General features: G+C 35.8%; 2 protein-coding genes across 2 annotated transcripts; one reads left to right on the top strand and one right to left on the bottom strand.

Annotated features, from left to right (window-relative positions):
- Positions 1-14,101: 14,101 nt before the first annotated feature.
- On the bottom strand, positions 14,102-14,885 carry LOC131040547 (cytosolic sulfotransferase 5-like). Its single transcript, XM_057973492.2, has one exon. It carries the CDS (start codon positions 14,870-14,872, stop codon positions 14,141-14,143), a length of 732 nt encoding a protein of 243 aa, XP_057829475.2. The 5' UTR covers positions 14,873-14,885; the 3' UTR covers positions 14,102-14,140.
- A 4,961-nt stretch (positions 14,886-19,846) lies between these two features.
- On the top strand, positions 19,847-26,005 carry LOC131040544 (expansin-like B1). Its single transcript, XM_059209844.1, has 5 exons — positions 19,847-19,985; positions 20,082-20,191; positions 25,402-25,580; positions 25,669-25,801; positions 25,901-26,005. The coding sequence occupies exons 1-5, from the start codon at positions 19,847-19,849 to the stop codon at positions 26,003-26,005; spliced, it is 666 nt and encodes a 221-aa protein (XP_059065827.1).
- Positions 26,006-26,450: the final 445 nt, after the last annotated feature.

The following is a 26,450-nucleotide window of genomic DNA, read 5'->3' as shown; positions in this document are numbered from 1 at the left end:
ACAACTGCTTCCAACAGTTTCTGGTCCTTGTAGAATTTGATACCTTCCATTGGTAGACTAGTCACCTCCGCAATAATGGTCTCATTAACCTTAACCTTCCTACTATCAATGGTTAGGGTACCCTCTTTCCACCCCTTTCTGAATAACCTAGTAATGTCTGGTCTCCTTTCTTGCATTCTATCCACGTACTTTGACATTTTTGCTGCTTGCAGTACAGCCCAAACCTGGGATCAATCTCGCTTTGTCTATTTCCATAGATTCCTTGCGATTATGTTTTCCCCCCATTTACTTATCGATTCTTACTAGCTGTAACTTCTTGCAGATATCGCTCTTCTCATCAAACTTTCTTTGTTTACAAAATAAGGAAGAAGCCACAACAAGACGAAAACAAAATCTCAAGCATCCGCTCCAATTGGAAAGAATTACCCACAAAGCATGCAAGATGTTTTCATAATTAATAGTGTACTTCTTTCTCGGCTGATTACAAGGCCCTTTCATGATGCCACAATGCCCCTTGTCATATCGAGACATGATTTAAACTCTTTCCCTTCTTTCCATGGTATCTCTCACAATTTAAAATATCACTAGCCTCCTATGGGAGCTCCCCTTCACCATACCACGTCATTATCTGCCCATTCCTAATGGCTTCATTGGCAACCCAATCAACACTCTTTTTGGACACTCTATAAAAATGAGAGATGTGATAGTGGTAAAATCCCTTAAGTTATTATTTGGCCATATAGATAATATTTTTGATCGTCCTCAATGGGTGATTATTACGAAGGAGACAATTGATTATATTTTTAGAGTCTCCCTCCAACGAAATTTTTTTGGCTCCCAGTTGATGTGCTAATTTGGTAGCTTGGAGGGCCACCATGGCTTCAGCTAAGTGATTGGTTTTATTTCCCAAGGGAAGGGTAGTTGCTCCCAGGTAAAAGTCAGAACTATTCTGGATAACTCAACCATAGCCAGCTAGCCCTAGGTTCCCTTTAGCAGCCCCGTCAAAGTTAGCTTTAATCTAGTCATTAAGGGGAGAAGACCATCAACACATCCTTCTATTGAGTTGTTTCTTGATGTCCATAGAGGTTGGGATATTCCAACTCCTTAAAAATTCATACTCTTCCTTACTGTTGTAAGAATGAGATCCAATATCTACAACATTCTCCACAAGATTGTGTTTTAGCTTAGCCCACACCACTTCAAGGAAGTTACTAGAGTTCCCTAAAAATTATGTTGTTCCTTTCTTTTCATATACCCATAGGATGCATGGGAAAGAGAAGTCCCACAGTTTCCTAATGGCTGTATTTTTTGTTCTATAAGAACAACTCTTGAAATAGTCTTGAATTGACTCAGGAAACACCCAATGTAAACCCCATGACTGAAAAATCATCGACCAGACAGGCTAGACAAAAGGACAGTAAATAAACATGTGGTTCATGGATTCTTCATCACTAAGGCATAAATAGCATCTATTGGGTATGCAGAATCCCCTCTTTCTCAAATTATCTATAGTTAGAATTTTATTTTGCAGAAGAATCCAAACAAAAATATTGATTTTAGGAGTCAAACTAGAATACCAAGCTATGGTCTAGTAGGGGATAGGGTCATAGTATTGATCCATCAAAAGGATAGTAGAAGCCACCGTATAGTTCCCCGAAGAGGTTCTATCCCACACTAGGTGGTCCTCCCTTCTTGGGCTAATGACAGTCTGGTTGAGTTTCAAGTTAATATGCTTAAGGTTGGAATCAATAGTGCTCAGGTTCACCCACTTCTGATCACCCCAGTAGACAGAAAACATTGCCCCAAACTTGTTATTGTTGGATTAGATGATCATCGGAGGAACACTATAATTATTCAGTGGAGCACCTCTAATCTAGACATCATCCCAGAAATCAACCTTTTTGCCACTACCAATGGCCCACACTTTGCACCGACTCACAATTCATTTGGCATGATTATCACTATTCCATATGGTAGAGCCTTCTCGGATCTGATCTAGGGCAAGGAAATCTTCCATAGTAGGATTCAAATGTAAATATATTTCCATCCAAATTTCATTCCATTCACCTATTCCCTGATAGATTCTCCATATTTGTTTAGCCAGGAGATCTTTATTCAAGTATATAATTTTTCTTAGACAAAGCCCCCCTAACTTCCTTGGTTTGCAGACTTTATCCTAGGAAATGAGGGAAATTATTTTCTTCTCTTCAACCTTGGACCATAAGAAAGATTTCTGATTTTTCTCAATTGCGTCTACAAATTTCCCTGGAATTTTGAAGAGACTTAAGGCATAAACTAGAATACTTTGGAGAGAGAACTTAAAGAGCTAGATTTTGCCTGCTTGGCTAAGAAGGGCCCCTTTCCACCCTACAAGCTTCCTGTTGAATCTATCAACAAGAATATTCCAAAAAGGGTCTATAGGTTTTGAACCTAGGGGGAGACCTAATAAAATAGATGGTGGTTGGTAGATTTGGCATCCAAAAATGCGAGCCATCTTGATCTGTCTGTCCTCCGGAGTGTTGAAGAAGAAAAGAGAACTTTTCTCCTAGTTAATCACTTGGCCTGAGGCATCCCTATAAGTGTTGAGAAAGTTATTCAAATTAGTTTATTCTCTTATCAATGGTGTACCCATAAGGATAATATCATCAACAAATTGTTAGTGAGAACATGCCTTCAAACCTGAGGAGGGAGAAATTCCCAACAAAAGACCCTTAGAGACGAGTTTACTAATGTTTATGCCTAGACATCCGACCAAGATAATAAAGAGAATAGGGGAGATGGGGTCCCCTTGTCTGATGCCCATAGAATATTTAAATAAGGGGAAGGTATACCATTCATGATGACAGAGAAAGAGGGGGTAGAAATGAGTTGACCAACCAGCTGAGTAAACTTTGCACAAAAACCAAAAGCTCTCAACATCTTGGCCAAAAACCCCTAGTCCACTCGGTCATAGGCCTTAGATAGATCTAACTTCATCAGGAAGCCCTATTTCTTTGAGTCTACCAATGAGTGAATAATTTCATGAATAGTGATCATAGAGTCTAGGACTTGTCTTTCGGGAACAAAGCCACTCTGTTGGGGCATGACAATAGAAGGAATAATCGCGAGCAATCTAATGCTCATCATCTTCGAAATTATCTTATAGAAGGAATTATACAAGCTGATCGGTCTGAATTGATCCATCAAGTCGGCCCTAGGACATTTGGGGATCAAAACTAGAAATGTGGCATTGAACTTTTTCAAGATAATCCTTGCCCCAAAAAATTCTTGAACTCCCTTACCCAAATCCTTCCTAGTATTACTCCAAAAGGTTTAAAAGAAGAACATCGAGAATCCATCAGGCCCTGGGGCTTTATTGCCTTGAAAGGAGAACACCACTTTGTTAACTTCTTCCTCAAAAAGAATAGCATCTAGGTACTGTTACTACTTACTAAGGTTGCCATTAGTCTTATGTTCAAAGTTATTCTATATACTCTAGTCCGTTACCTCTACCAAAATATTCAGTCGGTATGCAGTCCAGTCAGTTATAGAAGAAAGTAGTCATAGAGCCTAATATGCACTGAGCTGTCTACTGAGTATCATTCCATGTTTACTGAGCACCAAAGATGGCACACCGAGTTGATTTACACCGAGTGAAACATGTTACCAGATTCATTGAAGCTGGACATATATATGGAAATGTGTTACAAGGTCGAGGAACATAGAACCGTTATCACATTGGAAATTGCACTTAAAGATTGTGTATGATTTTGAGGTCATCTAACCAATGAAATATTTTGCATGGTTATTCATTCAATAAAACATGTTTGTAAGATTGAAGCAATGAATGGATCACCGACATAAGAGATCTATTTATACAACATGGATTGAGATAAGAAAGATACACATGTAGAATGACAAAAAGGAAGATATATAAATATATGAAGCAAGACATGTGAAAGCACTAAGTGTTATGACTGTTACAGAGACACAGAGGTCACCAAGAAAGTTTTCATAGAATAGTCAAAGAACAGAGTAAACAAAAGGGTTTACCGAGTTACTATATGGGTTACCAAGGAATGCTATAAGCAAGGTAATCTTATTTAAGCACATAGAATCTGGTATAACATTTCAAATGTAAAGTTGCAGATATTTGTAATGATTTTATTGTAATATTTTGAAACTGTAAGAGAAACCTTTAATAGGGTAAAAGACTCTAAGTAAGTCTATAAATTGTAAAGCCTCTAACCGGGTGCAACATTTAGATTAAGTGTTGTTAAATCCTTTAGCAAGGTCAATCTAATAGATCTTGATACTCCTAACAGGGTAAGTTATTAGAAATAGCTAAACATGTAGCTCTAATCGAGCACCCTTTATTATTCCAGTAGTGAAGTTGTGGGTGCCATCCCCACCGCAGTTTTTCTCTCTAACCAAGAGTTTCTGCATAACCAAAATATAAGTGTTGTGGAGTGAATCATGTATGATTGTTATTTATTTGGTTTAGCATTATATTATGTTACTACACTATTCATTTTATGCTTAACAGTAAATTTATTGTTGAAGAAAAGTTTTGAAGTACTAATTCACCCCTCCCCTCTCAGTACATTAGCTTTCCATATTGGGCCTACAATTGGTATCAGAGCCTCAATCTTGGAAATGGGTTTAACTGCCTAAAGAGAAAGATCTTATCAATGGAAGGCTATAAACAATCTCGAAGGATTGTTTATCTACAAGAAGAGTTGGATCATGCTAATCAAGTGATTGCAGACATGCAAAGGCAAATGCAAAAATCTCTGAAAGTGAGAAGAAGATTATCTGATGATTTGCAGGACTCTCAAGAGTTAGTGGAATAAATTGAGACACCATCTGAGAACAGTACGTCTAAAGAGACTGAAGAAATGATTGAAGTATTGAGAGAAAAGAGCAAAGCACTGGCTGATCAACTAAAAGCAATGAAAAGAGAACATGAGCATTTCAGCACACAGATGATTGAAAATCTTGATGCATTGAGGACAACCAAGGATAAAGTAAGAGATCTAGAAAGAGAGAAACAACAACTTGAAGCCTTAGTATCTGAAAAGAATGATGAAATCATAAGATTGACTGGGATTCAACAAAATCTATCAGATAAACTAGGTTATGCACATCATGAAGCAAATCTTAAAGATGATGAGAATCAAGCATTCAAACTTGAAGTACCAAGGTTGACCAATGAACTTGAAACAAAGAAGAAATCCAAAGAAACACTGAAGAAGAGTTATGAAGCATCAAAGATGTTGGATGAGCAACTGAATACAAGACGAACCAACAAAGATGTAGGACTCGATTACAAAGGAAAAGACTGTACCGAGAAGGGAATTCATACTACCCAGAGAGGAGAATCATTAAAGCAAGCTAGAATCAAGAAGAACATCAAAATAAAGAAGCCTATTTGCAACTACTGTGGAAATCAAGGTCACACTACCAACATGTGCCAAATCAAAAAAGGTAAGCAACCGAAAGTCACTAAGTCGAATGGTTATTGTTACAATTGCAATAAATATGGTCACACATCTATTCAATGTAGGACAAAGTCTACCAGCAATTATAAGAAGGCAAAATACAAAGGGTTTTGTAAAAACCACAATAGATATGGACATAGTACCGAGAAGTGTTGGTATAAGTAAAAGAACTATATGTGGTATGCACACTGAGAAAATACTAGAGGTTATCGAACTCACATAGATCCTTACCGACAATATGTTGCAGTAGCATGGGATTACAATACAAGGATAAGGTGTGAATGTTGTGGAAGATATGGACACATAAGTGCCAACTGCTTTATAAGGTTTGGAATGAACAACCAAAGACCATGGAGAAATCCTGGTATGGCATGTTTTCATTGTCACAAAGTGGGACACTTAGCTGAAGATTGCAGAGATCAACCTAGAAAAGGCACTGAAGAAATAAAAGGCAAATTACAGATGATTTGGAAAAAGAAGGAAATTGTGTCGAATGAAGAAAGCACCTTACCTACCGAGTTAGGTGCACCTATTCCAAATTAATCGATAAAGGTATGAAGGGACTGCATTCTCTCAAGGTTAAATATTAACAGTTCCTACTTTATTATGTACTTAATTCAAAATCTGCATAGTTAAGATGTAGTAGCAAGTTTGAAATTCTATCAAAGTCTTTTGGAGCACTATACAGGAAACCTGTCAAGTCGGTGAATATAGGAAGCCTGTCAAGTCGGTAAATGAAGGAAGTTTGATTAATCGGTTAAAGCACAAAACAAAGGAAAGAAAGTTTAGTGGAACCGAGTGCATTTAATGCTTTTGACCTAACTTGCACAGAGCCTGATAAGGTATGTTGTGTACTTAAAGCATTTACACGGTCATTTTTCACTCACCAAGTTTTAAAGAGAGCAGAGCAAGCGATTCAAAGGTGATCAAACCTCCTACAAAGAAAAATTCAAGGTATTCACATCAATCTCAATGCACTGTTAAGCTGGTTTACCGATCTTATCAAGTTGTCATTATCTACTAAGTGTGAAGCGTCTACCATTTTAAAATCTTCAAACCCTAAGGATCTTTTGTTAGTTTTTATCTGAAATCTACAAATGGCACCTAAGATCCAAGATGCCATTGTTGTTGAGAACATTGACAAGACCTCACTAAAATACTCTTTAACTCCCAAAATTGCATCTGAACTGGATGACAAAACCAAACCGCATTTTCACTCATCCCAGATAGAGTTTTATTAGTCAAGGATGTGAGATTCTTCACCAAATGTCGTGTTGAAGAACTCGGTCACATTGGAATCAAGGATACCTATGATGAATTGTGCACCGATGGTAAAATGGATAGCAAGTATGAGCACATTAAGATCAAGGAATTAACTGAAGCCCTAACCTATCCCCGTGTGTTCAAACCCCTATGGGTCAAGTTTGTTCTAATCAAAGTTCACGATGATTTCATGTGGTTAGAAGAGCAACCATTTAAGATTACCAAGGAAATCATTCATCTGATCACCAGTTACCCTATTTATGATCATGCCTGAGCTTAGAAGATGATATCACAGAAAGAATTGATCAGTTTAACCAAAGTAGAATCAGATTACAGAGGACTGAAATTGAACAATGTCACTGATGCAGAAATAAAGTTTTCCATTAGAGTAATTGGTTATTGTTTCTTCCAATCGGCAAGGGAAAACAGTGTACCCTGTGCAGCAGTAGACTTAGCATACAAAATTGTGAAAAAGTGAATGAAAATTGATCTATGTGAGGTGTTGCTAAAAAACTTGTTTGAGAATCTGAACACCATCAGGAAGCCGAAGAAGAACAACTCGGCTAATACACTAAAATTTGGATCACTACTTGTATGCATGTTTTTTTTATTTTGAAAAATTCTTTCCATCAATCAGTAAAGTTGTTTGGGAGCTACACCGGCCAATCACCCATCAGATCAATGACTTCATCAAGAAGCTAGGTGATAATTTTAATGATATTATGGATGATTACTTCAGTAAGTTTTAGGAGAAAATGCATAACAGATACTGGATTCCACCCAAGCTAGTGGAGAAATACAAAGATGACATATGTTTTGAAGTAGACATTGATTACTGTTATATAAATGTTGTGGAACCAAGAACTCAATCTTTTCCACCTATGGGTTACGAGATTGATTTTGACATCACACAAAAACAAATGGATGCATTTCTTACACTACCAAGGCATGTTACTGAGTTGAGGTATGGAACCTATGAAGAAGTGAAAGAAAAAGTAAAAAAAAGCATTGTAGTACCCAAAGCTACAAGAAAGGTAGCAAAGATGATAAAGGCATTATCGGAGAAATTCGGAGAAGATTCTTCCTCCACACCTGTCAAAGGCACTATAGCCATTACCGAAGAGGAATCTGAAGCCCAAGATGCAACTATAACACTGAGCACCAAACTGCCTAAGGGAAAAGTGTTGAAAAGAAAGAAACAAGACACATCAAAGGCCTCACCGACTCCTCCTACTAAGAGACCTAATACAAGAGCATCTGCAGCTTCACCGTGTAAGAAAACAAAGAGTGTTACTACTCCTAAGGTAGCAAAAACTCACAAGAAATCTACTCAGAGACTCATTTTGGCAAAAGAGTCTAGTGATACCGAATTTGAGGATGCAAGCAATTTTCAGATTGTCAAGAGCAAGAAGGTAAATGTACATAGTGTTGAAATTTTTTGTGCTAATCTAAAGGAATACGGTGGATTTGGATCCTTCAGATATGTTAAGTATGAAACCAGAAATGATGATGAAAAGAGACAAATTGAAGAAGCTATCATCTGGACACTTCTAAAATTCTGATTGGTCCCATTAGAAGTCTCTAATTCTCTTCCAAAAGAATTATATGCACATATTGATAACAGATGGCAATATGCCCTAGACTTGGAGAAACAGATCAAAGAAAGAAGTCTGGTACATCTCTTTCCTAACTTGTTGGTAGTTGAAATAAAAGAACATCTGACAACCTACGACACAAAGTTCCTCGTCAAACAAAAAGCCTTGAAACTGATGAATGGTCTGTATATTGAAGTGGAAAATGAGATTAAAGAAAAGTGACAGGAAATCTTTAGAATCAAGGATGTCGGTGAGCAAGCTTAAGTTGAAATAGTTGATGTCACCAAGAAAGATCCTAATATCACTGAGAAAGACCCTGCAGACACCATTCAAATAGATGAAGATATCATGGATACAGAGGCATCGGAATAGGAAATGATAGAAGGCAATGCATATGCAAAACTTGTATCTAGTGAATCAGTTTTGGAACAAGTTCAGCCTTATCCACTGGTCAATCAACCTGTCTCAATAGAGGCCCCTCAAGATACTGAACAAGGTACAAAGGTTCACAAGTCTATAGAAGGAGAAGCTACTCCTCAGACCACTGGGGAACAGACTTCTTAGGATCCTTCTAGCACTGCAAATGTTGCAACTGAGACACCAAGTACCAAAACAACAAAGGAGACTACAGAGGCTAAAGAAACTGACCAAAGTGTTGCCTCTACTGAGAAACCTACCGAGGGTCATCAAGCCTCACAAGCCATTGTATTGGTTCAACCGGCCAAATCTAAAGAAAAGAAGATGAAAAAGCATAGCTTCAAAGTAGATTTGTCAAAACCAATAGTGTTGCCCAATGTTGACATCAAAATTAAAAGGGCAAGAACTCATTGAATTCGGTGAACTATGCAAAGCAAAGGCCGAACAAGAAAAACAAATGGCCATACAAAAGAAAAATAAAGTACTTCAGAAGGTAAAGACAATATTATCAAATATGCTACCTAAAGCTACAATGTTAACCGATGCAACCATCAATATTCAACTAGATGAACTTCTCAATCAGATAGAGACATCTGGAGTAGATACATCTGAATATTTGAGCAAGCTAAAAGACAAGGAGCTCACTGCAAAAATGATAGAAGAGGTACAGAAAGCTATAGCTCTTAGCAAAGTTAAACTTGTCAAATTTATTGTTGAGTTGTCCCCTCAACTCAAGCACATTATTTATTTTAGAAACTCTATACATTTTCTTTATTCATTAAAGACACCAAAAATAAAACTGAAGCAATTGAGAAAGAAATCACCGATCTCTCAAATAAGTTGACCCCAGAGCCCAATTCAATTCAGAATTTCTATACAAAGTTACAACAGCTCATGGCTCAACAATTGGACCTAAGAAATGAAGAACACAAGATCAGGATGGACATAATGACACTTTAGACATTATTCCTTCCTCATCTTTCATCCATTCAAGAACAGATTAATCGAGCCACTCACCTACCTACTACTCAAGAGGCAAGCACATTAGATGGCTTAATTTCTTTATTGGCTGATATTCAAGCACATAATTCTTTAATGGACAGTGTAAAGGATGCCCTCTCTGTCACTCTCACCAAAGCATAGAAAAGTACAAATCCATTTTTGACCAGTTGCCACCACCGAATGGTAACTAAATTTTGATGTTTTTCAAAAAGGGGGAGTGATATAGTATTCAAAGAATCAAGTATAGTACAAAAGGAGTGTAGTATACAGGGGGAGTATACCGAGCAGAGTGAGCAGAGTATACCGAGCAATGAACAGAACAGTAAGCAAAGAACAAGAGCACCACAGAGAACATTGATCATCGAGCATGCAAAATCAGAGTTTTGTACAGTATATTGATAAGGGGAGTATATCTAGATATACTATTTCATTCACAAATGTATATATTGTCAGTTTAGTCAAATTTTGCAAGTATATAGATTTTTGAGTTATAACTTTGAAAGTAGTTTTTGTCAAACATCTCAACTAATGTCAAAAGGGGAGATTGTTACTACTTACTAAGGTTTCTATTAGTCTTATGTTCAAAGTTATTCTATATACTCTAGTCAGTTACCTCTACCGAAATATTCAGCCGGTATGCACAGTCCAGTCAGTTATAGAAGAAAGTAGTCACAAAGCCCAGTATGCACCGAGCTATCTACCGAGTATCATTCCATGTTTATCGAGTAGCAAAGATGACACATGGAGTTGATTTACACCGAGTGAAACGTGTTACCAGATTCATTGAACTTGGACATACATATGGAAATGTGTTACAAGATCCAGGAACATAGAACCGTTATCACATTGGAAATTGCACTTAAAGATTATGTATGATTTTGAGGTCATCTAACCAATGAAATATTTTGCATGGTTATTCATTCGATAAAACTAATTCACCCCAACCTCTTAGTTTTCTGCATTGTTGCGAACAAGAGGATATAGAGGAATATTTGATGGTTCAACCACAAGTCTCAATTGAATTCTTCTTGGTAAAATTAAGTGACCAAATTACTAAATATAGACCAATAATATTAGGTGAAAGGGTGAATCATCAAAATAAATTGGTGAAATGGGGCGGCTAAAGGAAATTCTTGGGTGGCTAAGTGTGGGGGAGTGATTAGACATTAATATGGTAGGCTTTTATCAATGGTGGCACTCTCGTTGGGATGTTAGACTAACCGCCTCATTGAAGTTGTGGTGACCTACCATGGGTTAATATTTGCTAAAAGTATTAATGCCAATTTAGTCCCATATTGGATATAGGACAATATACTTTCCTATTCAAATAACTAGGCACCCACCTCTCGAACATTACTACTCACATAAGGCTCAGATACATCTAAATTATGGCCGGTTAGCGACTTTGTTTTGTGACTTGTGGAGTGTTGAGTTTTCTCATTTAAAGAGATCTTTTGCTGATGGGGATTCTTGAGCCTCGAAGCTTTTGGTATCTTAGTGGTTAATTTGGTATGGCTTGCCTACCATCTCATCATTAATTATCTCTACATGTACCAATTTTTCATCTTATGACAATGGATAAGGTACTTTGCTCAAAAAAAATTATTATTATTGTTTATCCTAGCAAATTATTTAGTGTTAGGGAATCATCAATTTGCATCTATTTTGAGGGCTATCTATTTTTTCATATTGGCCTTTTGTATATTATGTCAGACCATAGGATTGGTGCATGTGGTCATTTGAAGAGAACTTTTGCTGATGTGGATTCTTGAGCCTCAAAGTTTCTGGTATCTTGGTGGTTAATTTGGTACAACTTGTCTACTAGCTCATCATTGATTGGCCCTACATGTACCGATTATTTTATTTTATCACTATGGACAAGGTACTTTGCCAAAAATGAAATGTTATTATTGTTTATCCCAGGAAATTATTTGGTGTTTGGGAATCACCAATTTGCATCTATTTTTGGGGGTGTCTATTTTTTCATATTGGTCTTTTGTATATTATGTCAGACCATAGGAGTGGTGGGTGTAGTCATTTGAAGAGAACTTTTTCTCATGTGGAATCTTGGGTCTCAAATCTTTTGGTATCTTGGTGGTTAATTGGTACAAAATACCTACCAACTGATCACTAATTGGCCCTACATGTTCTGATATTTTATCTTATCACTATGGAAAAAGTACTTTGCCAAAAAAATTGTTATTATTGTTTATCCTAGCAAATTATTTGGTCTTTGGGAATCGTCAATTTGCATCTATTTTAGGGGTGTCTATTTTTTCATAGTGGTCTTTTGTATATTATGTCAGACTATAGGATTTAGTTGCTCACACCACACATTTATCACACATGGAAGCTCAAGATGTCATTATTATTGAAATCTCAAGGTCCTTAGAAAATGTTGGATGTTGACCAACCTAAATTCACTAAGGAATTTGAAAAGTTTGTTCATAGAAACAAAATCGATGAGGGAAAAGCACTCATAGGTCTTCATGTGTCAAATATTTTTTTGTTTTATATTGTTGAGTGTAAAATACTTAAATAAGTGGTAGGGTTGTATGGTGAGATCAATCAATTTCAGAATCTTGCAACTTTAAGGCAATCTCATTTTTCTCTCTTTATGTGTTTTCCACCACTCAAGATTTCCTAGCAAATTCAAGTTGGTTTTGTCATAGTTGAAAGGAAGTGGTCATGCCAAAGAAGATAAGGAGTTTATTTTCTTGATCGAGTTATTTGAGAGTTAGGTGGAGCTCAAGGATTTAGCTTGGAGCAACGCATTTATGAGGGCTACAAGGCAACTTACAGGAGTTCCACTTGATTCACGATTTGTCTTGTCAATGAAATGTCTTCTCCAACATATGTATTTATTTTATGTTATGAACAAGTTTTGTTGTGTAATCCTTAAGGGGGGGTCCCTAGAGCAAAGTGAATTTGATGTTTTTTAATGTCAATGGAGGGGGCGGAGTTGGGGGAGGGGGAGGGGGGGCAATAATTTTGGTGTATTGCATTCAAATATGCACAAATGTGTATATTATGTAGTTACAAAAGTTACACATATGCCTTTCGACAACTAGACAACAATATCCATCTATATATTTCATTATTCTTTGATTAACAATATTGATCGAGGTTTCATCTTTCTCCACATGGTATAGAATAAAAAGATTAAGTTGACTTAATTAAATAAATCGAATTTAATATACTGTCATATTCTCTACTATGCAATCAACAATATAAGACACTTATGCAACCAAAGTCCTCTTCTATAATATTTGAGATCTTAGGAGATATATTGCATCAACTACTTGATATTACAATTAAATATCATTAATACAAAAATTAGAGGACCATAAATATATTTCAAATCAATTGACATTTTTTTTCTTTTTAGATGGCCATACTACAAATTTTAAGTGTCGTTGAAGGATTAAAGGAATAGGTTGGGATTGAATTGCTTGTATATCCCTATATATCTCCCAACCCTTCAATATATAAAATTCCTAATTACTATCCCAAACACACCCCAAATGCCAAGGTTACTTATTCACTCACATGACAAATGATATGTTTAGGTATGTTAAATATATGATAAAATAAGTGATATAATATAAGCCAAGAGTGCTCCATAACACCATGCTTTCACAACCATTCACATACTCTGAATATGGAACAAGAAACTCTTTCTATTAAAAATATTCATTTCTTCTTCAAAAAATCTTTTTTTGGATCTTATTTAATATGAAAATTGAGTAAACATCCATATAGATCTCTTAGTTTATTTGTATTAAAATATATAAAAATAAGACACATTTTAATCTAAAATTGAAGCATATATTTGAAGAATGGAAATGCAATATATATTTGATCATAGAAATGAATAGTTTTAGGTAATGGTATCATTAGTAGATCAATCATAAAAATTGACATAGCTAATCGATGAAACAATACCAATGATATTAATGTGTTTCAATTGCTTTAGAATGTTGAACTTACATGTAAATAATTGATACATGAAATCAATGTATACACAGTTTTCCATATTCATTTAAAATCTAAAAACTTAAAACCAAAATTTTAAAATGATAATAAAGAAAGACAATTATTATATGTACAAATCTTACACTTCCAATAATTTATTGAAATCACATACTTGTAATGACCATGGATAAATCGTATAAAAGACTTTTACTGCAAGAGGGGAAGGCATATAGAGTTATACTAGGCGGTAATAATATTTGGTAAAATCGATAGATCAAGCTTTGTCAATGTAGAAAAGACAAGAGAGTACATATTTGTTTATTCTAAAACACTTTTTTTGCAATCTGCAAACAATGTGGAAACACCGAACAGAGGGTACAAACAGTTTGATGAGGCGGTTTCTGTATGTCAGAGTTCATACTTGAGAAACAGGCCTGCTTCTTGGAACTTTTTCTCCACTACCAAATCCATGCGCCTGCTCATTTCTGCGGTGAAATGATTCTTCCAATCACCCACTTCACCTTTGCGAAAAAGATCTCGATTGTTTAACTGGACATTTTTGAAATTCATTTTGCCACTTTTGTTAACATCTAGAGTGGAAAGAGATGGAAAGCTGCACTGACTGTCTATGCAACGAATGTCTTCCTCGGTCAAAGAAGATTGCCCCAAGAAATCCGAAATCTTTTTGATGTGGTACAAAGAATCTGCCTTCATATCTTCGTATGTCACAAACAAGATGTTACTTCGATTCCTGCTGGCATTCCAAAAGCTCAAGACATGATCAACAAAAGGACCATAGAAAGAGACACCATTACAAAATGAATCAAAGAATACCTCCTTGGAAACTGGAGCTGTCGTTTCACCATTGAAGAGAGTTTGTAGTGAAGGTAAGAACTTCCAGTGAGAAACGAAAGTGTCCCTGGGATTTCGAACAATATAAACCATTCGGCAGCCCAAAGACGTGACTTCAGGTGGAAGAGCAGAATAAGGCAGATGGGTGCCGAACAACCTTGGCGAGGGCATTTCATCAAATACAGAGGAGGCATTAAACAATGATCGTGAGTTGTAGCTTACTTCTAAGTGACGAATCAATTCATGGGCATTCTTTCCCTTCAAAACGTGGCCCTTGCTTTCGCTCATAATGCTCGCAACGATAGCTTTCACCCAGGTTGTTCCCGTCTTCACTCCTGAACACACAAAGATATCGTCCTTCCGTGCTTTGAACTTTGTGTACATGTTCATAACTCCTCCCAGGATTACGGGCTCGTAGAAGAAACCATCATGTTCAACAAGTTCAACTCCATACGGACTTTCTCGTCTTCCACCGGATGCAGTTAAGGCTGTAGACATATTCAAACAAAGAGTGTGGAATGTATGAAGAGATAAGTGGCAGGTTATGAGTGCTAATGATAACAAAGAATGGAGAATGTAATGCAGAAATAAGCGTCAGAGTTGAGACTGCTAATGATAACAAAGAGGGCTATGGTCCATCTCTTAATACGAAGATAAAAATACTATTCGGGAAAGGCACCTTTGATAATGGAGCACATTTTCTATTTACGCAGGTAAACGACAGATTATTGTTTATATTTTTCTGGGAAACATTGCACGTGAAAATCATAATTTGTAAAACATAGATTTGCTGTTTATCATTTTTACCTTATAAAAATAGTCTACTTGCATTGATTGATAGACTCCTCCAGGAAACCTTTCACGCGCAAATCACTATTTCCCCACCCCACCCTTATTCAATGCCAAAAACATATTTCCTCATCCCTTCATGTCACTGTCGTGCATAAATTATTGAATCACGTTTTAAATCCCACATCTTGATTTACGTTTGCTGAAAGGACATTTTCAATTCACACTAGCATTTTATAGATTTCTTGTTTTGTCATCTTTACCATATCAAAATCTCCCATCCGTGCTAATCATCATTATTAGCTAGGGAACACTACTAAAATTTCAAAACTGTTTGGTGGAAGACAACTTTTGATCTACGAATAACAAATTCTATAAAGTAATGTTAAGCAACTCATTGCCCGTTCTCTTAGTAATTTAGACACGCGGTATTGCATTATTTTAGCATAATAGGGGGACATTCTTTAAATTGTTGTTAACAATCTATCATTTTTTTATCCAGATCAAAGATACAAGCAAATGCATCTGATACATTATTGCACGTTAGTTAATTTGGTTTCTGTTTTTTTAGATGTGGCAAGTTAGTGCCTTGTTTTGATTAATAAAAGCCAGATAGGCCTGTATTGTTACATATCTACAAAGCCACACCAAGAGTGCATGAGGGTTGCACAACCAAAAAAAAAAAAACCCACCAAAGGACAACAAAAACCTAGCAGGGCAAACAAAGAGCTAACAACTACACTAAAAGACCAGTAAACAAAGAAGAACTAAGACAACCAAAAACACAGAACAACCACCCAACACAGACACAAAGAGATGGTGTACTACATGGAGATACCCTTTTCTTGCCAATCTTGGCACAAACTAAGAACTTTATCAAAAAAGAAACATTTTTACTTGACCCAAACCCAGAGCTAGAGGAGAGCAATGCAGAGTCATGGGTGGCTTTAAGTAAGGAAGCTATGGGATTAGAGCTTGTGGAATAGAAAGTACCTTGTTATGCAATAAATAGTTCATGCAATTTTATTATAGTGATTAAAGATTGAGGCAAACGTATTAGAATTATGATTCAAGTCCACCAAATCTCTTAATGTGAGAAATACAAGTATTCATGCTACATCTCAAGAACTTATGATACGATAATTTGGTCACTGTTGTTAAAATGTAATAATAAAAACTAATCAGAAACACTTCTAATGGATACTTTAGAATACAAAATATCCTATTGATTAGTTTTTGTAGGATATAGTAGACCAATAGAGTATTTGATTAAATTCTAATATTATTTCATGTCCTCAAGCATAAAACTTTAAGCTTTTGTAAAGACACCAAAATCTGTCAAGGACACTTATTTATCCTATATGTAAGTTATAAACTATTAGTAATTGTTTGGTAGTTCAACCAATAAGTAACTTAGCAATGAAGATAGGAAGAACAATAAAAGAAAGGAACAAGAATGTTGCCATAACAAAAAGTCAAGTTTTGAAAGAAATAAGTACTAAGATAAGTAATATCATCAATCTTTTTAAATTGAATACTTATCAATGGTTTGTCTTTCATCAACTTTTGCATCATTTGAATAAGCCATACTAAAAGTAATAGTAGAAGAAAAATCTAAATTTTATTAATTAGGGGATAAGTAGGTATGATAGTAAAATAAAAGGGGGAAAAAATTAGTTTATATTCCATTTTAATTAAAAAATAAGAAGATCCATTTGATAGGTTGACAAGATATTTGATTTAAAAGTGAAATGTGGAAAGGAAAATCGAGAACAAATATAGTAAGATGTTACTTATTATGTTGATCTTAGTGAGATAATCTTTGGCATGTTCATCATAGGCTAGTGTAGGGTTGAGAACTTTGTATTGATGTAAGTAGTATAAAGAGAAATTTTAATACAAAGATTAAAGTACAATGGAGGAATTTAGTAGATATTTGCATGAAATAAATGTGGATGGAATCCAAACAAAATGAAGAACATATGTGGAAAAATATCACATATTATGTTGATCTCATTGAGATAATATTTGCAATCTTAGTTACAGGTCATTGTAGTGTTGAGAGGTTTGTATTGATGTTAGTAATGTAAAGAGAAATGTTAATAAAGAGATCAAAATGTAAAATAGGAATTTTGAAGAACAAAATCGGAAGAAATGATTTTTCAAACATTATGTCTATTTTTTTTAATTCGATATTTGAAATTGGAAGAAGTTCATTGTGAAGCAATACATTTGTAGATAAGAATAGAGGGGAGTGCATATCTAATTTCGGGAAATAATTAAAATTAGGAGTAAGGTTGTAAGTTGAAGGGGTGGTGATTTGTATTTTCACAAAAGATAGAAGACTGTTAGCTTTTTTTTAAATGTCCATAGAATCGGGTTGTTATTGTTATGAATGAACAAATAGTGAAATGAGGAAAATGAATTAGAGAACATTTCACAAATAAAAGGGGAGAACCATACCTATCTGTTGTAGAAGCATTCCAATGTGTGAATCATGGTCCACAACATGGAGAGTTGGTGATTGTCAACTTTTTGTGGATGTGTGTATGGAATCTAAAAAGAGTAGAAAGGAGTATTGTTAGAGCTGTAGAATTTATAAATTAAGCCTTAGAAACCTGTATAAGAGAATAAAAAATAAATTGTAAAACAGAAATGAAAGAGAAACGTTTTAAAAGTACGTCCAGTTTTATTAATTCAAGTATTGAAATGACAAGAATACCACATGGAACCAATATTCTTATGATTGTGTTCCGTAGCACCTAAATTTTGTAACTTGTTGCAATGAATCTCATTGTAGGTTGAAGAAATATTGATAGTTCGATGGTCTAGGTAGTCTTTGTTATGGAATGGGAAAATGATTGGAGCTCTACATTGGTAATCAACCTTTTTGAGATATGGGCAAGGAAGGGGAGATAAACAAAATGAAAAAGAAAGGAGGACAATGTTATATAGATGGTTGCATTAATATCTTCTACTTGATGCTAGTAAGGATTAAATCCTTGTAATAGTCTAACAATAGGCTTGATGAACATTTTTTAAATAAAACACAAAATTGCACTTGTATGTTGTAGAAGCAATGCAATGCGAAAGTGTTCTACAACTTGAAGAGTTGGCGACTGTCGACTTTGTGTGGAGTTGGGTATGGAATATAAAAAATATAGATAAAAGTATTGTTAGACTTGTAGGAATTATAATAGTAAAGTGTTAGGGAGTTGTGTAAGAGAATAAAGAATGAATTGTAAAAAGGAAAAGGAAGCAGTACCTCAAATTTTATTAATTAGATAACTGAAATTGGAAGAAATTCATTGTGAAGTAGTAAGTACATTTGAAGATACAAATGGAATGTAGCAACATTGCTAGTTGAAGGGCTGGTGATTTGTATTTGCACAAAAGATGAAGGGTTTTAAATTTTCAGAAATATGTCCACAAAATCATGTTGTTATTGTTATAAATGAACAAACATAGAAATGAGGAAAATGAATTAGAGAACATTTAACAAATAACATGGAGAACTATAAATACATGTAGTTAAAGCAGTCCATTGTGAAAGTGTTCTACAACTTAGAGGGTTGATGATTATCACATTTTTGTGGATGTGTGTGTTGCAGATGTGATGGTGTTGTTAAGTGGTTGGCATTGATGTCTCTATTGTTCTTGATATTAGTGATCCACAATGTGTGTTAATAGAACCTTTGGTTCTTTGGTTCTTTGGAAGATGTGTTGGTGATCTAGATATTTCAGGTTATTGGATGTCATGTTGATTGATAGTATTCATGTGTATCTTGGTCCTATTAGTATTTTTGTTCTCTTGGGTAATGATATTTGAGTCTATATTAAGTCTGAAATTTGAAGATGTGCAGTGACTTGTGGTGTAGCGTGTGTATCATGATTTTTGTGTCCAGAATTATACTTTATTGGTGTTGGTAGAACCCTAACATTTATTTGTTTCATTTATTTATTGAATCAGAAGTTGTTTCAATTATTCATTGAATCATGTAAAGCAGGAAGATCAGCTAAATGAAGGCAGATTTGTTTAGGCAAAACAGGGGAGAAGAAGCATACTATATGTCGGATCTGGATATGTTATCTGGGTCAACCTCTTCCACGTATACAGAAATAGTCAAAGTCTAATCGTAGTAGGTGGGGATTAGGCAACGTCTATCCAGCACTCCAAATTTACCATTGACTGTATTAAATTTTTAGTTGGAAAAAAAAACTCCTTCTATTTTAATTTTTAATTATTTGAAAAACAGAATCAAATGATAAATCTGAGTGATTATAGCTTATCTCTGAAACGCAACACAGTTGCAGTTTTTTTTTTGGGTTAAAACCGCAGGCTCGAGCTCATCCTCGCTTCTCTATAAATACAATTTAGAAACATCAGTTGGTCTCATTCCGGTCTCTCTTAGTCCAGTAATCAAGCAAGGCCTTGTTATAGTTGAATTCAATTTCTTATCCCTGGTTGTACGAATGGCTTATCCTCGCTCAGGGACATTAGTTGTCCTCCTAATAGTGTTAGAAGTACTATTGAGCGTGGGTCACTCCAGTCCCCACTTCATACAATCACGTGCTGCTTATTATGAAACTCCAGACGGCTTAGGAACTCCCAGTAATATATGCTAACACTACATTTTTCCATTATGATTTAATTTTGATTGCCTTATTAAGGAAATGAAGGCTAAGCACGCTGAATATGAATGTTAAGGTGGCGCTTGCGGATACGTTGAGTATGGGAGGGACCTCAGGGGTGGAAATGTTGCTGCAGCAACTCAGTCATTATACAGAAATGGGGCTGGATGTGGCGCTTTCTATAAGGTAATTATTATTATATAATTAATACACATAAACCATTTTTATATTTTTAAATAAGCACGCTGTTCGTTAAAATGCTATAGTGAAGTGCTGAATGTGTTGATAAGTGATGCTGCTCTAGCATGCAGCTCCATGCAACTCCAGTTTGGACATGAAGCTATCCATTCATCACCATGCATAAGCTATTTTTAGTTAATAGTTTTTTTTGTTTATTCATGCAAATAAAGCATGTACTCCAGCATGCATGAATCCTTAGGACAATTTTTAGTTTTGCTTTTTGCATGAGTTTGTTTTTTAGTAAATAAAGCATGTTGTGCATGCACTTATTGTATTCTTAATTTAGGGAGTAGTTTGTTTTTTTTAGTTTGAGAGCCTTAGTACCTTTCCATGCAAAGCTAGGAATATATTTAGAACTGGAGTTATTATTTATTCTTCTAGACTGCAAATTCTTTATATATACAGCCTCTATGTAATTTTTTAATTAAGCTTCAATAAAGATATTGGTGTTTTCTTCTTTTTGCTGTTATTGTTTGCTAATCAGTTGGTTCAGAGAGGATAGGTCAGGTTCAAAATTCTACAAGTGGTATCAGAGCAGGTAAAATTGTTTTGGGTTAAAGTTTTATTGTTGGAATTTCGCCAAAGTTAATCATGTCGAATTCTAGCCATATGCCCGTTCTAGAATTTGATGGAAATGATTATGATTATTGGTGCATTAAGATGCTGACCTTTTTGATTGGAAAAGATTTGTGGGAGATTATTGAATCAGGTTATGAAGAGCCAACTGATTGGAATGACCTTACAGCCAATGAAAGAACAACAAGAAAGGAAGCAAGGAAAAAGAATGCTCAAGCTTTGTTTCACATTCAGATAGCTCTTGATAAGAGCTTATTTCAAAGAATATTAGGATCAACAACTGCCAAAGATGCTTGGAAGACTCTACAAGAAGCTTACCAGGGTAGTGATCAAGTTAAAGTGGTCAAGCTTCAGACATTGAAGCGAGAGTTCGAGAATTTGAAGATGCAAGAAGCTAAAAGTATAAGTGATTATTGTGTCAGAGTCAAAGATGTGGTCAATAAAATGGCTACACTTGGAGAAATTGTAAGCAATGAAGTTTTGATTAAAAAGGTGTTGAGATCTTTGATACCCAGATGGAATCATGTAGCAATAATCATAGAAGAAAGCAAGGATTTGACAAAACTATAGTTTGATCAACTGGTTGGATCCCTGATGTCTCATGAAGAAAGATTGAAAGATTCTTTTGAAGGTGTAGAGAAAGCATTTTCTTCTAAATTGCTAATCACAAAAAATGAAGATACAAGCAGCAGTAGTGCCAAAATCAATCAAGGCCGAGGTAAAGGGCAAAGCCAAAATTATTCAAGAGGTAGAGGAAGAGGTGGCTCAAGAGGAAGTGGTGGTTTCAGAGGAAGAGGTAGAGGCAGATTTGATAAGAGAAATGTTCAATGTTACCATTGTAATAGGTATGGCCACTTTGAAAGAGAATGCAGATTGAAAGAAGGTAAAAGTGCTAACTATGCTCAAGAAAGTAGTGACAATCCTCCTGATCACTTATTTTTATCTTATGCCAAGGGTGAAAATACTAGTAAAGATGTTTGGTACCTAGATTCTGGATGCTCTAACCATATGACAGGGAATGAGAAGTTGTTCTCAACAAAGGATGGAAGTTTCAAATCCAAGATCCAGCTTGGTGATGATAAATCATTGGAGGTTGCTGCCAAAGGAGCTATGGAAGTCCAAACAAAAGAAGGTATAAAGAGTATTCATGATATTTATTATACTCCACAATTGAAGCACAATTTGTTAAGTGTTGGGCAGCTATGTGAGAAAAATTATAAAGTAGTCTTTGAGAATAAGACTTGTACTATCTATGATAAGAATAAGGATAATAGGGTGATCACTGTTGTTCCTATGACAAGAAATAGGATGTTCCCCTTGAGGTTTGGTGAACATAACAACAGTTTGGCAAATATGGCTTATGAGGATTCAAGTTGGTTATGGCATCTCAGGTATGGGCATTTAAATTTTCATAGTTTGAAGTTTCTAACCTCACATGCATTAATTTCTGGTTTGCCCAAGGTTGAGGAACACAAGGAGGTTTGTGAAGGTTGTGCTAAAGGAAAGCATGCAAGAGAAAAGTTTCCAAAGGGCAATGCATGGAGGGCTCATCACCCACTTCAGCTTGTTCATTCAGATATATGTGGTCCTATGCAGACTAAGAGTTTGGGTAAGTCATCATATTTCATCACTTTTATTGATGATTACTCACGAAATTGTTGGGTATATTTTTTGAAGGCCAAAGATGAAGCCTTGGATACATTCAAGAAGTTTAAAGCCCTTGTGGAAAATGAGAAAGGGTGCGAGATCAAATGTTTAAGGACTGATCATGGAGGAGAATTTTGCTCAAAGGCTTTCCAAAATTATTGTGATTTTAATGGCATCAAGAGACAACTTACTACTGCATACACACCTCAACAGAATGGAGTAGCTGAAAGGAATAATCGTACTGTGGTTGAAATGGCAAGGTGCATGTTACAAACCAAGGGATTGAGCAATTCTTATTGGGGAGATGGAGTTGCTACAACGGTGTACATCCTCAACCATAGCCCCACCAATACACTAGAAAAGATGACTCCTTATGAAGCTTGGTATGGTAAAAGGCCTAATGTTAATCATTTCAAAGTTTTTGGTTGTTTGGCTTATGTGCATGTACCGGATCAGAATAGACAGAAGTTAGATGCAAAGAGTGAGTCATGTATTTTTATTGGGTATAGTGAGAAAAGCAAGGCTTATAGATTATATAATCCCCTCACTAACAAGCTTATTGTCTCAAGAGATGTGATTTTTGATGAAGGGGGAGTTTATGGTCATAAAAAGGGCCATGTTGAGAAGCCAAAATCTATTTTGAATGATGATATAATTGCTGATATTGATCATGAGCAGCCAACTAGTGTTTCTATATCCAGTGGTTTAACTCCACCAAGAAACCCTTCATCAAGTTCTTTAGTACCAAGTTCAAGTCCAGCTTCTTCTCCAAGTTCTACAAGGAAAGTAAGGAGATTGAGTGATATCTACCAGAGGAGTGGAAATCAAGTACATGAAGAAAACCCAGTAGGTGAAACAGTGAATTTTGCTTTATTAGCCAAGGCTGATTTTGAACCATCATGTTTTGAAGATGCATGTACTAATGAGGTTTGGGTGAAAGCCATGGAAGAAGAGATGGATTCCATTCACAAGAATGATACTTGGGAGTTAACAGAACTTCCACATGACAAAAAAAGGATTGGCACCAAATGGGTCTACAAGACCAAATTTAATAGTGATGGGAGTGTTGAAAGACACAAAGCGAGATTAGTTACTAAAGGCTTCACACAAAAGTATGGAATTGATTATGAAGAGACATTTGCACCAGTAGCAAGACAAGAGACCATAAGAATGTTGATTTCATTAGCAGCTCAAAAGAAGTGGAGCATACATCATATGGATGTGAAAAGTGCCTTCTTGAATGGGTACTTAGAAGAGGAAGTGTATGTGGAGAAGCCACAAGGTTTTGAAGTGGAACGAAAAGATAATTATGTCTACAAGTTGAAGAAGGCTTTGTATGACCTCAAGCAAGCACCAAGAGCGTGGTATGCCAGGATTGATGGATACTTTCAGGAGAATGGCTTCCAGAGAAGTAAGAGTGATCCTACCCTATACTACAAACAAGAAGGTACTGATATTCTCATCATAAGTTTGTATGTTGATGATCTTTTGTATATGGGTAGTAGTTCTAAGATGAAAGATGAATTCAAAGCTGCTATGATGAAATAATTTGAGATGAAAGATCTTGGTCAAATGAAATATTTTCTAGGAATGGAGGTTTATCAAAGTAAGGATGAGATTTTCATTTGTCAAACAAAGTATGCCCAGGATATGCTGAAGAAATTTAATATGACTGATTGTAACCCTGCCTCCACTCCAAGTGCTCATGGAGATTTGTTATGTAGAGATGATGGTGCTGATTTAGTTGATGAGACAACTTACAGAAGTATTGTAGGGAGCTTGATGTTTCTAATCCACACAAGGCCTGATATTGCCTATTCAGTTTCACTTGTTTCAAGGTATATGACAAATCCATCTGAAATACATATGAAGGCAGCCAAGAGGATTTTGAGGTATGTGAAAGGGAATTTAAGTTTTGGTATTCATTACTACCCTTCTGAAAAGTTCAATCTAGTAGGTTTTAGTGATTCAGATTGGGGAGGTAGTATGGATGACCGTAAATCTACATCTGGGAATTGTTTTTCTTTTGGTTCTGGTTTAATTACCCGGAGCTCAAAAAAGCAAAGTATTGTTGCCCTCTCATCTACAGAAGCGAAGTATGTTGCAATTACCTCAGCAGGTACACAAGCTCTTTGGCTCAGAAAATTTTTGGAAGAAATTGGAGAAAAACAAATTCAGCCTACAGTAATTTATTGTGACAATGTGAGTGCCATCAAGTTAGCTAAGAATCCGGTTCATCACAGCAGAACTAAGCATTTTGATTTGAAATATCACTTCATACGAGATTTGGTGCAAAAGAAGGATGTTGAATTGAAGCACATCAACACCCAGGATCAACTAGCAGATATATTCACCAAAGCGGTTGCGAAAGCTCAGTTTATAGCACTATGAGATAAGATTGTCAGCCCTCTCAGCATCAAGGGGAAGTATGTTGATAAGTGATGCTGCTCTAGCATGCAGCTCCGTGCAACTCCAGTTTGGACATGAAGCTATCCATTCATCACCATGCATAAGCTATTTTTAGTTAATAGTTTTTTTGTTTATTCATGCAAATAAAGCATGTACTCCAGCATGTATGAATCCTTAGGACTATTTTTAGTTTTGCTTTTTGCATGAGTTTGTTTTTTAGTAAATAAAGCATGTTGTGCATGCACTTATTGTATTCTTAATTTAGGGAGTAGTTTGCTTTTTTTAGTTTGAGAGCCTTAGTAGCTTTTCATGCAAAGCTAGGAATATATTTAGAACTGCAGTTATTATTTATTCTTCTAGACTGCAAATTCTTTATATATACAGCCTCTATGTAATTTTTTAATTAAGCTTCAATAAAGATATTGGTGTTTTCTTCTTTTTGCTGTTATTGTTTGCTAATCAGTTGGTTCAGAGAGGATAGGTCAGGTTCAAAATTCTACAGAATGATATTACTTTTCAAATAGGTGACATGCAAAAATAAGTACCTCTGCGCAGACAGTGGAGTAATAGTAGTGGTCACAGATCATGGAGAAGGCAATCGAACTGATTTCATTATGAGTCCTCGTGCTTTCAAGACTATGGCCAAGCAGGGTAAAGATAAGCAATTGAAGGCTTTGGCTGTTGTTGACATTGACTACAAACGGTAAGCCTAGAGCTCTTAACCTTACACTATTTGAGATATTCTCATGAGTAACTAATTGCTGATAGTTATGATGGCTGCAACCTTTGAGAGTGCCTTACAAGAATCCAGGACACAATATATGTTTCAAGATTAACAAGAGCAGCAATTACCCCGATTATCTATCTTTGGTGTTGCTGTACCAAGGAGGCCAAAAAGATGTTGTGGCTGTTGAACTTTCTCAGGTATATAAAACAAAATCATACGTTGTGGCGTTGTGGTACCAAGGAGGCCAAAGAGATGTATTGTATTTCTACTGCTGACGTGTGATGGTGAGATGGCAGGAGAAAACTTCTGATTGGAAAGCAATGCGGAGGAGCTATCGGGTTGTGTGGGACATACTAATGTCACCTCCCACAGGCAATCTCGCTATTCGGTTCCCACTTTAAGTGGGAGAATGGGTTTATGCTGGAAATCCAATACCCTCTCACTGGAAAGCTGGTGCTGTATATTGCGCTGGCCTTCACCTCGAATACTGATCATTATAATAGCTGCGTAGCTTGGTGGCATCTAATATAAATAAATTCAAGAAGGGAGATCCAATGTATTCTCTCCACTTGCAGTTGCCTCCAAAATATGTCGTCTTACCAATCCTAAACTAGCAATTGCACCTTAGTGTGCAGTGGGAACATCGAGAAGGCTTGGGAGATTAATTTTAGAAAGAAAAAAATGGTCTATTTTTGCATATAATTATGTGGTGTACTTGAGGGCAGATGGTACATAATTTAGCAAATGATGTTGTTTATGCAACAAAGGTTTGGAAATAGGATCCAAACATATCCGGAACAAAACCTTTGAATTAGGATGATAATCAAGCTCCATTAGCAACAAGAT

The sequence above is a fragment of the Cryptomeria japonica genome, chromosome 1, assembly GCF_030272615.1.
Source record: "Cryptomeria japonica chromosome 1, Sugi_1.0, whole genome shotgun sequence".
NCBI lineage: Eukaryota > Viridiplantae > Streptophyta > Pinopsida > Cupressales > Cupressaceae > Cryptomeria > Cryptomeria japonica.
The sequence above is the reverse complement of the archived record's forward strand: the minus strand, read 5'-3'. Positions and strand labels throughout refer to the sequence as shown.

Coding starts and splice junctions, on each gene's coding strand:
- LOC131040544 (XM_059209844.1), top strand. CDS start 19,847: ATGGCTTATCCTCGCTCAGGGACATTAGTTGTCCTCCTAATAGTGTTA. Junction 25,581..25,668: donor GTTGACATTGACTACAAACG/GTAAGCCTAGAG, acceptor GCAACCTTTGAG/AGTGCCTTACAAGAATCCAG. Junction 25,802..25,900: donor TGGCTGTTGAACTTTCTCAG/GTATATAAAACA, acceptor GTGAGATGGCAG/GAGAAAACTTCTGATTGGAA.
- LOC131040547 (XM_057973492.2), bottom strand. CDS start 14,872: ATGAGCGAAAGCAAGGGCCACGTTTTGAAGGGAAAGAATGCCCATGAA.